General features: G+C 30.8%; 2 protein-coding genes across 4 annotated transcripts; one reads left to right on the top strand and one right to left on the bottom strand.

Annotated features, from left to right (window-relative positions):
- Positions 1-2289: 2289 nt before the first annotated feature.
- Positions 2290-3071, top strand: LOC111305828 (uncharacterized). The gene has a single exon (XM_022903677.2). The coding sequence runs from the start codon at positions 2401-2403 to the stop codon at positions 2875-2877; it is 477 nt and encodes a 158-aa protein (XP_022759412.1). The 5' UTR covers positions 2290-2400; the 3' UTR covers positions 2878-3071.
- A 1304-nt stretch (positions 3072-4375) lies between these two features.
- Positions 4376-16365, bottom strand: NBS1 (nijmegen breakage syndrome 1). Of its 3 annotated transcripts, XM_022903674.2 has the most exons (14): positions 15949-16364; positions 15816-15875; positions 15463-15694; positions 15167-15255; positions 14151-14281; positions 9858-9904; positions 9659-9767; positions 8821-8907; positions 6997-7168; positions 5612-6006; positions 5156-5217; positions 4931-5033; positions 4790-4848; positions 4376-4511 (listed from the first exon to the last, which is right to left on the bottom strand). In XM_022903674.2, the coding sequence occupies exons 1-13, from the start codon at positions 15983-15985 to the stop codon at positions 4795-4797; spliced, it is 1578 nt and encodes a 525-aa protein (XP_022759409.1). In that variant the 5' UTR covers positions 15986-16364; the 3' UTR covers positions 4376-4511; positions 4790-4794. The 3 variants fall into 3 exon arrangements, with proteins under 3 accessions (XP_022759409.1, XP_022759408.1, XP_022759411.1); XM_022903673.2 differs by lacking the exon at positions 4376-4511 and having other exon boundaries at positions 4574-4848; positions 15949-16361; XM_022903676.2 differs by lacking the exons at positions 4376-4511; positions 4790-4848; positions 5156-5217 and having other exon boundaries at positions 4932-5033; positions 15949-16365.
- Positions 16366-17369: the final 1004 nt, after the last annotated feature.

The following is a 17369-nucleotide window of genomic DNA, read 5'->3' as shown; positions in this document are numbered from 1 at the left end:
ACTATATTAAAATTAAATTATATTTTAAACTCTTAATTTCTTATATTTGAAACAAATTAAATAAAATCATTCAACAAAATATTCAAATACTAAAGTATTAAGTTAAAAATGGTAACAACTTATAAAATTAAACGGTTCATTTCATGTGTTTTTAGTTTTATCTTTGAGTTTTTTGTTATATTTCAGTTGAATCTTTGATTAATTCAAGGGTTAACTTTAGAAATATACTTTGTGATTAAGGTCGAAATAAAAGTACCCCTTAGGTTTAAAATGTGACATTTAATTATCCTATGATTTGTTTTATTATTTTTTTTCTTCAAAACTGTTACTTTTGCTATTTCCTTTCATCTTTTTTCTTCTGTATCTCAATTCATATTCTCTTTCTAAAAATTTATTCTCTCTCTAATGGTTTGGTTTTAGAGAGAATGAATTTGCCAATCCAAAAACTTTGTCAAAGTTATTTCTAACAAATAGTATTTTTGATTTAGTAAAGCCCAGACGATTGAGCAATTAGGGGCAAAATGCAAAAAAACATAAAACCAAAAGAGAATAAATTTTAGTAATGAGTAATCTCAAGCAATTCAAAAGCAAATACTCATCTAAATTCAACAACCAAAAAAATAATCAGCAAGCAATTCAAAGTCAAAATTCATAAAACAAACAGTAAAAACTCCACCAACGAAGTCTCAACATAGATCAACAACTAGTGAACACAGAATTGGCAATTAACTAAACTTAGAAAAGACCCATTTGACAATACAAAATCAACAATCATCTATTGATAAGCAACCATAGAGGCACATATTAGTAGCAAAACACCCACACACAAAATTGAAAACAAAATAAAAGTTTTCATTATAAGAATTTTTAGTATTTGATCAATTATGGGGCCTTTAGGGTTTTAAAATAGAATAAGAAATATTGTTTTAAAGTTCTTAAGTGGTGAACAATGGCAAGGATGATTTGAAAGGTTTTGGGTTTTAGTCTTTATCTTAGAGTGCTCAAATAAAGAAGAAAGTAGCGTCATATTTTATCAGATATTGAGCTTTTGCTATGTATTGGAAAGAGAAGGAAAGAGAGACACGATGCCACATAGACGAGAAAGGAGGCTAAGGCCGACGATCAATGGTAGAATAGGTGGTGGTTTTTTACCTGATTTTCTAGGTTTTGTTCTTGAGTTTAAAGTTGGTAAAGATAAGTTAGAGAATGCTTAAGGGGTTTGGTTTGGTTAGAGAGAAAAGTTGAAGAGAAGTTAGAGAAAGAATTGGTTTGATTTTAGAAAGAGATAATGAATTTTTAGAGAGAGAATATGAATTTCTAGAAAGATAATATGAATTGAGATGAAAAAGAAAGAAAATAAAGTAACGAAAAAAGTAATGATTTGAAGTAAAAAATAATAAAATAAATCTTAAGATAGTTAAATATCACATTTTAAATTTCAAGGGCACTTTTATCTCGACCTTAACCACATGCTATTTTTTTTAAGTTAACCCTTAATTCAATTATCAAATTGAATTGATCGAAAACTAAAATTCTTCGAAATTATTTTGGTAATTGATCAAAATTAATTTGATAATTAATCAAATAAAATCAGCTTGATCGATTAATTTGATTAAAACCAAAATATAAATACTCATATCTACAAGCTAAGCTTCAAGATGACACTGAATATTTGTGCGCTTGAGCTACATCTTAGATTGTAGATTCAATTAAAGATTTTTTTATTTAAATCAACAAACTATCGAAATAATTGGAAAATTAAATCATTGTAATTTAAAATTTTTCAATAAATTATCAAATACAATCATACTCAAATTCAATTTTACATCAAACTTTGACTGAAATTAAGCTTGAGTTATATATGATAGCTCTATTCTTAACTTATGACATAAATTGTGTTTAGTAATTAGTGAATTTATAATTAACATTGCACATCAATTAATGAGGATACATTCCACTTATAATTTTTTATTATATTCATATAGTTATCTAATTATAATAAAAAATTTATGTAAAGAATCATCATTTATAAATATAAATTTCATATAAAATTTTAATGAATCGCATGTAATTATAAATTATAATTAATTAATTATACTACAGATAATATATTTCCATACATCACCCCGTATTGTCTACCTTGCCGTGCTTTTGTCCTACTAAGGTAAAATGAAGTAAAGTTCTAAACCATATAGCAAATTCTTAAAAGTTAAGCACGAAATTTGTACTTTTGTAATAGTACAAGGACTAAATTTATAATTATCCTAAAAGAAAAATGGAAATTGTGAAAGGAGAAAATTATTATCAGTTTGTGGTATAAATGTGTGGAAATGGAATCGAATGGTAATTTGAAATCGCAAATCGAAAATCGCTAAGGAGGAGAAATAGCAGTGAAGAAAAATGGGAAGGTGGAGAGACCATGTGGTTGCGTTGACAATCCTGGCGGTGGGCCTCCTCTCAATCTCAGCCATCGCAAGACCCTGCAAGACCTTCCTCATCTCCTCCTATTCCTTCTCTTTCCAAAACCCTAACGATCCTTCCTCCTCCGCCTCGTCCGGATTCGTCACCATCTTCACCGAAATCCGCCAATTGAAACCAGTTCCCATACCCTCCGATCCCAATCCCAAGCCGTCCTACGTATTGAGATCTCTCCGCGAGCGCAGCAGGGACATTCTGAGCGTGGTCGTCGCTCTCCTATTCGGCGTCGGCTGTGGCGCTCTGACTGCCGCCACCCTCTACTTGGTGTGGACCCTGTTCTCGGCCCGTTTCGAGTATCATCGCGCTTGTTTGGAGGAAGATGAGAGTGATGAAGAATTTAGCCCTAAGAAGATGGGGTATGTAAACATTCCTGCTGTTAACGTTGAGGAAGACCTTTGATCAAATAACATGGAGTAGTAATTAATATTAATAATAAAAGTTCAAGGATTGATTGTTGTGTGTTTCGGCAAACTTATGTCTGTGGCTATGTATTTTATTTTAAGGCTTTTTTAATAATATGTAATCTAAATACCACTACTACTGTATTACTTATTTGGATTGGATGCTACTTGCTGAGTGCTCTCTTCTGTGTCTCTTTAGATTTGCAATAGATGCATTTTCTTTGATTTCTTTGTGATTAATTAAAAAAAAATGAAAAAATGAAAATGAATTCCCTTAGGAATTGATGGAGGTGGGGTGGCTGATGCATCGTTTTTGGGATTATGTATGAAAAAAAAAAAAAGATAATATTGACTTCATTCAGGATTCTTATTAAATGTTTGTTTTGTAATTATTGGTTTTACTTGCTCTCTATTTGATAGTAATTGAAATGCCTCATTCAGTTTTTAAGATTATTGTTACTTGCTTATTGACCATATCTTTATTTGATTGTGTGGTAACTCCCCTTTATCTGAACCTTTTGTCCTATGATCGTGCAAATATATAAGATTTTTACTTCTTGTATGTTAATCTTATTATCATTTCATTTGACTGTGTGCTGATCATTTGTCCCATTAATCATGGACTGTATGAAACAAAAGAAGTTGCTACTATGCTGGTATATTTTGGTGGTGCACTTCATTTACTCTTAATTTATGAATCTTTTCATTTTATGTAAATATATATAAATCATCTTAACCAGTGTCAATAAACACTGATTAACATTTGCCTTTAAAAGATAAGAAGCTGATAGCTAGGTTCACAGATGTTCCGAGAATCTCTATTTTCAGCCATAAGTTTTATTGTCCAGTAATATTTTGTGTCCATTTTTGGTTTGCTTTTGCTCTTCATTTATTTATTGTTCAAGTAGCTGCCAGTTTTATTTTATTTTTCTCTTTATCCTTTTGTTTTGCTGTTTGATTTGGTTTGGTTTACCGTGATAACTTATTTTCGATTCTATAAAGGTTTGATTTTAGTTATGTGTTTGATTTAGGGGTTGCTTTATATGGTTTCCGTTTGTTGTGGCAGGGTCTCCTTTTTAGGGCATTTAGTAGTATTATTTGTTAAAATCAATCATTGGTGGTTGCCTGTTTAGATCTCAATTTATTTTGTTGATTTCGTGCTTTTATGATATAATGTCAAAGTTGATATTCTATTTCTATTTCCTGCTGCGCACATTAGTTAGTACTGCAATAGTAACTTAATGTTCTTCATTGCTTGAGTGTAAAATATTTAATAAATAGGTATTTTCTAAAGTCTGAGGACAAGAGGTTGAACTTTAAGGAAAACAGATGCAATTAGCCTCTTTTATATGAGAAATAAATATTACCAATCAAATTTGAGATTTCTACAGACTTAAAATTAAAAATAGAGGCATGTTTAGAGGTATCACACAATTCACAAAGTTACTACCCCCATTGGCTATAGCAATCCGTTGATGAACTCACCTGTTGGTTTTAAATCCAAAAACCAATAGCCATTTTCTTTGTCAAAAAACAAACTTTCCCACCAACACAACGCATGGTGACTAAGGTTTTCATGGAAGAAGCGGACTGCTCGAAAATTTGGGATATGCCAATAAGCAAAATTCCGGTCTATGCAATTAGAATAAAAAACGACGTAAAAATGATGGTAAAATGTAAAAAGGCTTGTCAGAAGTCAAGAAGTCAAACATTGCAACTTAGCATCAAAATATGAATCAGAAATACATATTTTACAAGTGCATTTTTGAATCAGGCTTTAAGCAACGCAGGAATTCACAAGGCAGATTTATATTACTAATATCCTGGTTAAGCAAAATGTGTGATATGTCCCTCTATCTCTACCGAAGGAAAATGCTAATAATAGAAAAAGGAATGCACCAATGCTTCACCTTTGTCAACCCCGAGTATGAAGTCTACGAAGAGAACCAGAAAAACCACGCTGTCTTCCCTACATTATTAAATTAGAGGCTGAGCTACTAGGAATATATCATCAAATTAAATCCAAAAAAAGAAAGAGTTGCGATCCTGACCTTTTCATTGTTAAACATGTCCTCTGCAATAGCTTCAATTTTCTTTCTCTTCTTCTCCTCGTTAACAGACTCAGCCATTTCTCCACTCCCAAACTCAAAATTTCTAGGATCCAGACAACGAAACGCAACAACCATGCACATATTCACATACAAATACATTACAAGAATATTTAAACAATTAAACATAATATAGAATCCAAATAAAGCTCTGAAATAGGATCTTACTTGTGAGGATACTTAGAAAATGGAACAAGATTGTTGAAGCTATTTCCTGACTGAATGCTTGCCTATATATATTCCCGAATATAAGGGGGAAAAAATATATATATATATATATATATATATATATATAATCTAAGAAACAAAGAGTTGGAACATTTAAGATTCCAACCATACATAGCATAAGAGGGGAATTAGCAGTCAAAATGAACCCTTATTTTCCAAGTTGTATGTACTGGGCAAGGAATTTCAAGTAGACAAACTACATGTAGTAACACAGTGATGACGTGAGAAATCAGTAACAAAAAATCTCAATTTTCCATGGTCAGACGGATCCAACAATAAAATAGAAGGAATAAGGCAATGTCTATTTCTCAACACAAAAGCCAGGAGAATTAGCAACATAAAATCATGATGATAACATAGAAAAATAGAACTTAATGCATGCATGAGGGTTGTTACCTTGCGAAAGCGCTTGTAGTTTATAACTCCATTGTCTGTTCTATAGCTACTAGTGGAAGTTATATTCACATCTCTAACTATTAAATCTTGGCTATAAACAATATTAGAACTTCCATCTTCAGACTTGTCAGCCTTATTTCTTCTTGCTATCAAACAACAATTGTCATCTTTGAAGGTCACTTGGCTCTCCGATCTAGTAGCGTCGTGATATGTGGATACTTCTGCTTTGCTCACACAGTTAGGGGCTTCCATGGAAATTTCTGCACTGCTCACATAAGTCTGGGCTACTTCCTTATGGATAGCAGCATTTGCATTAACTGGTGTAGCTGCTTCATTTTCCTCATCAGAATCTGCTACCACTGTTTCGTCTGTGGAGCAAGAAGAAGAAACAAGTACTGCAAAAAGATAACTCATTAAACTTAACCTTAATATTCATAAATTATAAGTAAATGCTATTTCCAAGAAACAGAAAAACAGAAAATAGTAGAGGAATGAGTTCGAAGAAAAAGTTAAAACAAAATATTCCACCAAGCCTATTCAAAATTTTGGGAATGAAACTGTCTATACGCATGAAAATTGTAGATAATAAAACTGCAAAGCTGATAAATACTACAGAGAAGGCAGTGGCACAGAATATTTAAATATGCAGAAAAAAAAAAGTTTATCCTAAAGCAAACTTCAAAATCATGGTTTTTGGTGAATAGAAAATATTAAAATAATGCAAAATCTTATGTCAATCCAAATCCATATCTAAACTCTCCATTCCATGCTCCAAATAAATTGTTACATGGATTTTAAATGTATTTACTTCAGTTAATACTTATCTTTATTATTGATTTGAATTGAAAAAAAATTATTAAGTATTCTTTCATTTTGTTAAGCAAACTGCATACCTTGCTAACTCCGTTAGTCAAATGAGTGACATGTCCAAAACACTCAATATGAACATACCCCATGTCTAAAAATGCCATGTAATTTTTCTTTTTAATATTTTTTCTAAATTGCTTAAAATTTTAAATTAAAAGAATTTCAAAAAAATTTCAGAAAAATAAAAAATAAAACAAAGAGGGAAATTGGAGAAAAAGAGAGAGAGAGAGGATGACAGGGCTGGCTGGAGTTGATTTGACTGACCCGAGGCAGATTAGCCAATCTTCAGGCCAGAAAGGAGCGATCGGCCTGTCCTGAGGCACCCTCCCCCTTGCACTCCGTTTTCTCTCCTTTGCTCTCCCCTTACCCCAATTTTCTCTCCCTGATTTTGTTTTTACTTTTTCTTCTTTTTCTTTGTTTTATATCGTTTTCTGATTTTCTTTTGATTTCAAAAATAAAACATTTTTAGGAAAAAAAGTTAGAGGTGCACTTGTCTAAAATATAATATGAGCACTTACCAGATGATGGTATCAATATAGACTGAACCAAATTTCCAGATAAAACAGCACGGATTAACGCCATCTCACTCACTCTATATGACAAACTGAGTCTATCTAAGTGATCAAACTTGTCTGATGATCTTCCAGGGATGACATATGTAAGACAAATATTTTCTCCACACTCAAAGACCTAGAAGAAAAATATTCATTAGAAAGCCTACATGCAAATAACAAATTTGCAGGGTCATCACTTCAAGCCTAACCAATAAATCAACAGTAAAATAATTAATTAATGTTTAGTTATTGGGATGCTTTAAAGATATTTCTATTAGCAGTATTAGATTAGCATTCATCAAATAAACTCAAGCCCTTCCAATTTTTAACTTAGCTATCCGTAACATAGGAGACTTGCTACACATGCATGCATTCTGTGATTCATGTTAACCAACTTTCTTGCAACAACACCCGAATGCCACAAGAACTACTCACTACTCCGTACTGTCCCCAAATTTTCTCCTAATCATTTTACTGCTTAAAGAATAAAGAATCAACTGTATTTTAACAAATCAGCTAGAAAGGTTTGATGGTTCAAGGATCTCATCAAGGAAAATATCCCACTAAATTACCTAAGCCATCCAACTTGTACCCTACCTTTTAGGAAATTGGCAAACAGACAGTAGGTTAAGGGACAAAGGGGACGAACTTGTATTTGGAACAACTCAATTTTTTTCACATTTAAAAGGCTTGCCATCATTTATTATTATGCACTCGAAATGGTTTAGGACCTTAAAAAATACCTTGGGTAATCTCAGGTAAAATACCAAGACCATTCTCGCAATGTTTTTAATCCCATAAATAAGGAAGCACAACATACGTGATGTAGAACAAGTAGGTGAAAGACATAGAAAAAGAAATTTAGAGGGAAAATCAGAAATAGACAGAAACAATTACTGAGGAATTGAGGAAATTGGAGGAGCAATAGAAGAATTAAGGGAGAACACCAACAAGAATCACTAGAGAGAGAAAATCTCAATATTCGATATCTCAAATATTCATTATCTAGAAACTAATCAAAACTAATAAGAGAGGTATTTATAACTAAATCCAAAACCCTAATTAAATGAAAATACCAAATCTAACCCTAGAATATAAAATAAACTAAGAATTCTAAAATATCTTTAATCTATATAATTAAAGCCATAAAATATAGAATAAAGTCCTAGACAAATTAATCTCTCAACTAGCATGCCTCCATTCTCCATTAACATTGTTAAAGCAGATTCCTCCAAATATAAATAACTAGTAGTCACCTAGAGTCACACTGCCACACTAGCTTCAACATTATATACTATTTATACAAACAACAATACTCTTATAGCTACTCCTGGTTCAATGCAAATATTACCACTATTAGAAGAAGCCTTATAACTTAGCCACGCATCTTGTTTATATTCAACCAAGAGACTAGTTCAAATGACCAAATCTAAATTTACCCCCCAAACCTTTGTTGGGGATCCTGGGGTAGGTGCCATGCATGGAAGAATAAAAAGGATAAATTCTAGGGTAGAACTTCTGTCCAAGGTGACTGATGATTAAGCTTTTAATTATAGTGTTTTCACATTGTGTTAAAATACATCATAAATGCGTGACCAAGAACTTGAATAATGTTCTGTAAGAGCTTGTACAACAAATCAAATAAGTTAGGACAAGCCAGAAAGAATATGTATGTCATTACAATGATACTGTGTAACCTTTTTGTGCATGCTATATTCCGTAATGTCAAAACAGTTGACAAAAGAAAAAGGAAATAATGAGGAAGAAGCCATGAAGTATGAAAGATACCTGGCTACTTGAACAAATGTCATCAACCAAAATAGTCCTTGAGCCACTCACTTCCAGCAGCGACTGCAATCTATCCCCAAAATTGTACTGCATCAGACAACGAAAAATAAACATCTGTAGCACCCATTTCTATGTCCCCAGATACAAATTAATCTTAGGAGTGCATGTTAAAATGCAGAAACTTTTATTTTACGAATTATATTAATCCAAAGCGATTCAACAATAAAAGCTGACATATGATAAAAAGGATCTCTAGGTAAGGGTTTCAAACTTTGAAATAAAGATGAAGTGCACCACATGATAACTCCATAAAACTCTAGGACTGAGGGACAACTATAAAAATGAGTTTTTATAACAATAAAACTACACTTTAACTAAATTTTTAAGAGCTGACAAAGAAAACCATAAATAGCAAGAATTTTGAATTATCACAATTTAAGTGCAAGCATAACACTTAAAAAGAACAAAAATAAATATAGGTGCCTCATAGTTCAACTTTAACAGGTTCTTTACATCAGATCAGTGAAATCCTCTTCTATTTGCTGATACAAGGTTCATATATGTGACGTCCTCAACTTTTCAACATGCCAACATAGCAACAAAGTGTCCAGACAACCAAATATAAGATGGAAATTGAAAAGATTAAATCGTTTTCCACAAGCAAGCGGACCAAAATCAACTTGTGCATATGAGAATTGGCAAACATAAAGTAAAATCACCAGAGCAAAAGATGCATATATAAATGGCATCAATGTTCTTCTTTCCCTGCCTATTTGTGGAAGATCTGGACAAAAGAAAATAAATATCTTCAGAGCAATTAAGAGTATGAAAATATCACCATGTATGTAGATTCTAACAGAAAGGTATATCCTCCCAAACAGTTTTCACGAGTTTTTGGGTCTGAAACTTCAATGGATACTCCATCCACCATAATTGTTGGAAAATGACTAAGGGAGAAAACAAAAAAGAGTAGTTATACTATGGAAAAACTTTGTGTAAAACTAACCCACCAGATACAAAACTGAAATAATACTTACGAATGGCAGTCCGGAAACTCAGTGCCGATGCTTTTGTCTGCAACAAGCTAAATAAAGTGCAGCAGTAATTATAATTATAGGGAATAAGTACGAGTAGACATGCAACAGTTTTGAATTTGACCCAAAATTAAAACAAAGTTATATTGATTTGACCACCAAAATATTCTTGATTGTGCAAAAATGGCAGGGCAATTCCACAACCAATCTACCTGCATTAGCTATAGTAGCATTTATTAGATTCCACATCGGTTGACACTAAATGACTGAGAAAGTTATAATCTTCATTTAGCGTCATCGTGGCAGGTTAAACACTCACTTTTACTTAATTTCTAGCTAACAAAGGTATAGGTCTTTCTAATTTCTTTCACTTTTTGCATTTTACAGCACATTTCAGTTATTTGAGTGACTGAAAATTTACCTCTTCATGTACCATCAATTTTGAAAGAGTTATAAAAGGCAAAATATTAAGTCATTTGAGTTGAGAGGATGTTTACTATATTCCATTTCAGCATTTTAGCGCTAAATGTCTGTCTTCGCAAAGTGACCATTGTTTAAGAACACAAGTATTGATAATGAATCTTGGTGCCACTCAACAAAATCAGAATTGACTACAAAGATTATATGCTAATAATCAAAATAATAACAAATATTTTTCTATTAAATTAACAATTTTGTATAATTGATTTTATTGTAGATTAGTTTACTTTTTCCATTGCAAAAATATAGAACAATTTACAAGCATTGCTTAAATAAGTTAAGCTTGTCTATCCTTCTTGCTGCTTCGATTCACAGCTTTTTATCTCTATTAGCGATCCAAACATAAATAGGCTTTATTTCAAGGCTCAAATGCCTGCCAAACATATCCAAAGTATCCACGGAGAAGTGGAGAAATCAGAACCCTCAAAACTAAATATTCCAATCATTTAAGTTATTTTCCATTAATAAAACCTAAAGACTATTGAGAAAATACAGGATATAAGCACCTTCTCACAGTTTTCCTTACTTGTTGACTAGTAGAAAGATGTAAACTGGTGACTTGAGACTTAAAGGTCAGCATAGCAATTCTTTCCTCTAGTTCTCTTTATATTCTAAACTTCCTTGTGTAGTGTTCTCTAATTATTTTGGGCTGTCTCAAAATAATGTCCACTTTCCCAAATTGAAAGCATCTCAATCTTGCCATTCATTGAAATACTAACTTTAGGTGCACCCCTCTAACTTATACGAAACTTTAGGGATATCATAAAGTGAGGAACAAAATGCCTCATTTTTAAACCTTTGAGCTATATGGAAATTAGACAATCAATTTGAACCAGAGGGAGTATGTACTGTTTGTTTATCACTTACTAAATAGGTTTATTATCAACAAGATGATAAAATCATTAATTATGGTTTCTTGAAAGTATTAGCTCTATATAAAAACTAAGGCTCTGATTAGTTTTTCTATTTTCATTTTCGGAGAACAATTTTTATTTTCTATTTTATAAATTTTGGAAAACATGTTTGGTATTTAAAAATAAAAAATATTTTCAAAAATGAAAATAGTGAAAATGTATTTGGTATATCCATTTTCAAATAAAATATGAAAAGTAATTCTTGACATAAAAGGTAAAGTGTTAGGAAAAATAATAAAAATAAAATGCAATAGCCATGTGGTCAAGTATTGGTAGAGTGTTGTACTCTTAGTTCCAATAATAAAATTCAATCTCTAGCAGCCTTAAATATAAAATAAATAAATAAAAAATAAAAATAACAGTTCATCATGTATAATCATAAGAAAAAGAACAAATGTTCTTTTCGCAATCAAACTCTACAAATATAATAACAAAAACCAAAACTATACTATATATATATATATATATATATAAATAATAGACCAAAATTAGATGTCAAACAAAGAAATAATAAAAAAATCTTGGAGCACTAGGGGTGGAGACGTGACTTTAGGGATTTTTTAGCTTTTACCCAAAAAAATAATAATAATCTTTCATGTCAGATGAGTTGAATCTCGGTCTTTAGATTGTTTACAATGACAACCAAAAAATTAATAATAATAATAATCTTGCATATTTGGTGAGTCAAACCTAGGTCTTTAGATGGTTTGCAATGACAACCAAAAAAATATTAAATGTACAATGTTTTTACTTTCTCCATTGGCTCCTACTTGCTTATCTGAAAACACAAAAATCATCTTTTTCTTTTCTCTAATTTTAGCCCATTTCATTCTCATTTTCCAAAACAAAAACATTTCCTAGTTTTCCAATCAAACATGTTTTCCCTCGCATTTTCTATTTTTTTATGAAAATGAAAATAGAAAACAACTTTGTTTTCTCAAATCAAACACACTAAATTTTCAAACTAGGCCTTTTAAGGTTAATTCTAAAAAAAATACCAGAGGTTGAGTTAGAACTCTTATTTTCAGTTTATACTCTCCTTGTATTTGGTACATATCAATTTGGTACTAAAGCATGAAAAAATGAAAAGTTATTGACTTATCAAGCTAGAGAGTACTGTCAAAAATTATTGGATTGCCCATTTCCATGATATTGCACTTAGATCAACCATTCTCCTAAGACTTTGATCAGAACGATCAATCTAAAATGGTGAAATATTCCTTGTTGAGCCAAGTAGCATAAGAAGGCAATCCTCAACTTTGTTACATGGACTCGGCATGAGATGATATAAGTGTCTTACTTGCCACTCCAAATCTGCACTCAGCTTCTTCACACAATGGTGCTTAAATAATTGAGCTAAGGAAAGAGGTGGTTAAAATAAGGGAGATTGCTAGGCTAATCTTTGTTGTTTTGCATCACTGTTGATGTCAGCTGAGCTTATGCAACATACTAGCTTAGAACGAAAATGGAAAATAGAAACTTTCTATGCATTGTTCTTTTAGAGAGATAGAGAGAGAGAGAGAGAGAGAGAGAGAGAGAGAGAGAAGGGCGGGACGGACGATAGATTAGGGTTTCCTTTTATTGTAACTTGGACTTCTAAAATTTCACACCCACAACCCATTACCTTAAGAAAACAATTAATCTTAGTCTAGCTCAAAATGACAAAAAGATTGTGCCTTGGGCCTTTTTATGTCTTCAGCTCTTGCTTGATCATATAAAATCCAACCTCAATTTGTAGGGTTTAAGGTTTCTAACACAAAGATATTAACTATTTCAAATTAATTTAAGTATCTAAAGATATTTGAAGAAAGTTTTTTTATTGGCTTCCACGTAGGGGGAAAATATAAAACAAATTTTATTTATACAAGAATCTATATTAATATATTTTTCCTGAAATTTTTAATTAAAATATTCACGTATAGTATCCTATTTTTGGCCACTTTTTAAACGACTCCACGAATCCATAACTTTGAGCAAATGACGAGTCCAACCCTTAGATACATACCTGTATCGGAAACCCACACCCAAGTCCATGTAACATATATCCTCAATCAAAGCCAGCCAAACAGTTGAGGAGTTCAACAGCTTGTCACTACTTGCAAGGCTACAAAATTCCTGAACCGGAAGATGTGGTCTTACCTATGTCCAACCTTATAGACACATGTAATTTCAAAAGATACAATGTGGAGAAAAAAAAGGTTAAAAACTTTAGGCTCTATTTTTTCAATTTCAACCTTCAAGAATACTAAAGGTTGAAGAGGAGTTTTAACATGCATGGCTACACACATGACAACATTGTATAAATGGGGTCGAAATGCCAAGGAAGATTGCAAGAAAATGTTCCTTGATGCCAACCTTGAGGACAAGGTAGATCCAAGGAATGAATGATGTTACAATCTCTTGTCAGTTAGATGTTTTCATCTTGGTCTAAATTATGATATATTTCCTCTTTGTTTATGATTTATCACTTAAAAGGAGATATGATCAACTAGGAAAAAATATCATACTTTTTTTAGTTTCTTGAGAGTTTTAGCTCCAAAAAAGACTAAACTATCCAATTAGGTTTAGTAAGTTGAATTCTAATAAAAATCCCAAACTGCTATCATTAATTTGGTAAACATCAGGTAGCGACTAAGATCCCTAACGATTGGAGTGTGGAAATCTTGTGATCAACTAATAGCTTCTCCATACACAAGATTAAGAAGCAAATCAAGAACACACAAAAGCACAATTCTTGAAGGCTTGAAAAAAAGAGATCTGAGAAACAAGTACAGGTATTTTGATCTTTGGCAGTGTCCTTTAAGCAAAATTATTTGCCTACATGAACTTTAATTTTGATTTTACAAATTAACATCATGATTAACATTAAAGGAGATAAGATAGGGTATTTCGCAATCTGTACCTCAAGCCAATTACTATGTAAAACAGGTTTCTTAGCCACAATTGCATCAAGTAGATCCCTTTGCAGGGGCACGTGTTGATCAATGAGAACATGCGTACACTCCTCACCAAAAACATGAGTAAGACGAGCACCTTCATAAAACAGAAATCATAGAGTTAACCAAAATAATAGAATAAAATTGGAGTTAAATATACAATAAGAACTTTCCTCTCCTCAGAAAAGCAAGGAATGCCTAAGTTTCTAATTGTTCACGTTCTTGCTAACATCAAACAATCAAATAATGACAACCTTTCCTAACACCAGATTTTAGAAGCATGATAAGCAAACTGCTCTCATAAAACAACTCAAGTAAAGGCAAATAAATAGGTAGCCTGTAAGGTCAGTTTAGGTTTAGGGTAGAACAAAGGAACTCCAGGTTCCCAATCTATCATGTTTAAGTATCAATACAAAGAATCAACAATAAAAATTTTATTTTCCTTTTCTTATATTTGGGAGCAACATTAAGTGCAAATAGGTGAAAGAATTAAAAAAAGAAAAACAAGTTTAAAGGTGAAATTGTAAGATGAAATCATTGTGTTTTAAGTATCAATAAAAAGAATCAACAAAACAAATTTTATTTTCCTTTTTCTTATATTTAGAAGCAACATTAACATTTGGTGCACCCGGTTAGGAGAAATGAGTTTCTTGATTTAAGAGAGACTAAAGCTTCTAATGGTAAACCACCAAAGAAGTGGATGCAAGTAATAAGAAATAATATGAGGCTTAAGAAAGATGAAAAGGTTGTTTTTTATAGAAGTGAGTGGCATAAGAAGAATCAAAACTATGACCTAACATGATTCCTTTTTTGGCATTTCCTACAGCCGACTCCAGAGTTATGGGATATAAGGCTTAGTTTGTTGTTGTTGTATTAACATTTGGTGCACATAGGTGAAAGAATAAAAAAACAAGTTTAAAGGTGAAATTATAAGATGAAAGCTTTGTGAAGATTGAAGCTAAAATGACACATTTTAACTAACCAATGGATGAAACTTTGTCTTGAAGATGATGATTCATCTGGGAGGCCTCATCACAGCAGATATAGAATACAAGTGGGACATAAGAGAATCTGCATGGATTTAAGCAGCAGAGGATTTAGATTGTTAATACGAATTGACTGAATTCATTGAAATAAGGAAATCATTAAATTGGCATAATTGCTTGAATGAACAATGTGAATGAATTATATGATTATATGAATAAATCTGCTTGTCGAGTTGGTCCGAAAACATGAAAGAATGAAAGAAAGAAGAAAATAAATTAAAAAAGAAAGTACCTGTAGTTTGCATTCCCAGTTCCAAATGAAATCAAGTCCCCATCTTCTAAAGAGGTTTGTTTATTTGGAAACTGATGTACTTTTTTGTTAGAAGTGAGATTCTTGTTAATGAATGTTCCGTACTTTGACAAATCTTTGATTCGAACTTGAGAAGATTTAGTCATTTCATCAACTATTATATGAGCATGGATTCTGGAGACTCCCTTGTCTTTGTGAATGATGATATCACAGCCTTCAATAGAGAAAACCCCAATAGTTAAAAAAAATAATAAAAAGAAAACAGAAAAAACCACAATAGCAATAATCATTTAACAATTTCCACCAGATAGAAACAGAAAGGCAAACAAAATCACCTTTTCGACCCACTTTATACGTTCCTTTCTTGAAAATGTAGTACTTATCTTCTTCCTCAACTGGCCATAGGGTTTAGGTTTTAGAATTGAGAATGTAATGCAAAAAATGAAGTGGAAATTTAGGGTTTAGTACCTGAGGAAGGACCAGCAGGAAGCAGAGCCCAGACCATAGTTTACTACCAATTAAATTAAATTTAAAACCAAATTTCCTCTCCAAACACAAGATGACTAAAATCTCTGCGGTTACGGTGTTTCAGGCTTTGATGGAGGGTAGATTCCGTTGTTTTTGCGGGCCGTTCACTGTCGTGATCTGAGTTTCCTCAGAGCTGGACACCAGCTTCCTTGGGTTATTTCCCTTCGACATAAATAGATTTTCAAAAACATATTTTGTTTAACTGAAAATAAGTTGTTGGTCAATAAAACGACTACTGAGGGTATTTTTTCCGAAAAGTGAATCTAATTTCACCTGGTTTTTTAAGAGTTTTAACAAGAAGAATAAAAAGTCTTTGAATTATAAATTCTCTTTTTTCTGAGGTTTTCGAACATTTATTTTGGATAAATAATTTTTATGATTTATTTTATCTTTTAATATAAAAAAAATTATATGTTAAATTGAGATTCAAACTGACAAGTATAAAGCATTCTAAATTTTGTACTTTGACACCTACAATGACATTGTTTAATTTTATTTTTTTAAAAATATAAAATTAACTCAATTTTTGTTTGTATTAAATTTTTATTTATTATGATCAAATTTGTATTTAGTTTGTATATTTTATTTCAATTTATTTAATAAAAATACAATAATTATTAACATATGTATATTTTTAAAATAGTATTAAATTATTTGAAATTAAAATACAATAATATTAAATTATTTGAAATTAAAATTATTTTAAATATTAATTGTGTTTAAATTTGGAAGATAAATTATATTTTTAAAATTTTAAAATTTTAATAAAAATCATATTTTTAAGATAAAAAATGTAATAAATGTCAAAATTTTAGAATTTTAACAAAAATTATGTTTTTAAGATTAAAAAAGTAATAAATGTTAAATTTTATTTTTAAAATTCCAAAATTTTAATATAAACCATATTTTTTAAATAAAAACGTAATGAATATTAAAATTTTATTTTTAAAATTTTTAAATTTTAACAAAAATCATATTGTTAAGATAAAAAACATAATGAACGATAAAATTTTATTTTTGAAATTTTATAATTTTAGCAAATATCAAATTTTTTAATATAACAAATGTTGTGGATTTTAAAACTTTATCTTTAAAATTTTTGTTTTTAAGATAAAAAACGTAATTAATGTTATTATTTGTAAAAAAATTAAAATAAAATATAAAATATCTTTATTTAATATTATTACATATAAAAATATATTTACTTAATATTATTACCTAACAAAGGTTGATCCACATATTTTTTTTAATTAAAAACAATCAACGTAAAAATAGTAATTATGATTGTAAAATTATTTTTGTTAAAAATATAAAAAAATCAAAATTCTTTAATTTCATCGAAAACGTGTTATTCAAGTATA

This window comes from Durio zibethinus, chromosome 21 (assembly GCF_047325235.1).
Source record: "Durio zibethinus cultivar Kanyao isolate XHJ-2024 chromosome 21, ASM4732523v1, whole genome shotgun sequence".
Classification (NCBI taxonomy): domain Eukaryota; kingdom Viridiplantae; phylum Streptophyta; class Magnoliopsida; order Malvales; family Malvaceae; genus Durio; species Durio zibethinus.
This window is presented reverse-complemented; position numbering and strand designations above follow the sequence as displayed.

What these genes read in the sequence shown, in the direction of transcription:
- LOC111305828 (XM_022903677.2), top strand. Translation starts at nt 2,401, where the DNA reads ATGGGAAGGTGGAGAGACCATGTGGTTGCGTTGACAATCCTGGCGGTG.
- NBS1 (XM_022903674.2), bottom strand. Translation starts at nt 15,985, where the DNA reads ATGGTCTGGGCTCTGCTTCCTGCTGGTCCTTCCTCAG. An exon ending in AGACAAAGTTTCATCCATTG is followed by an intron (nt 14,282 to 15,166) that starts GTTAGTTAAAAT and finishes TGTTTTATGAAG; the next exon opens with GTGCTCGTCTTACTCATGTT. An exon ending in TGTTAGAATCTACATACATG is followed by an intron (nt 8,908 to 9,658) that starts GTGATATTTTCA and finishes TGTCTGATGCAG; the next exon opens with TACAATTTTGGGGATAGATT.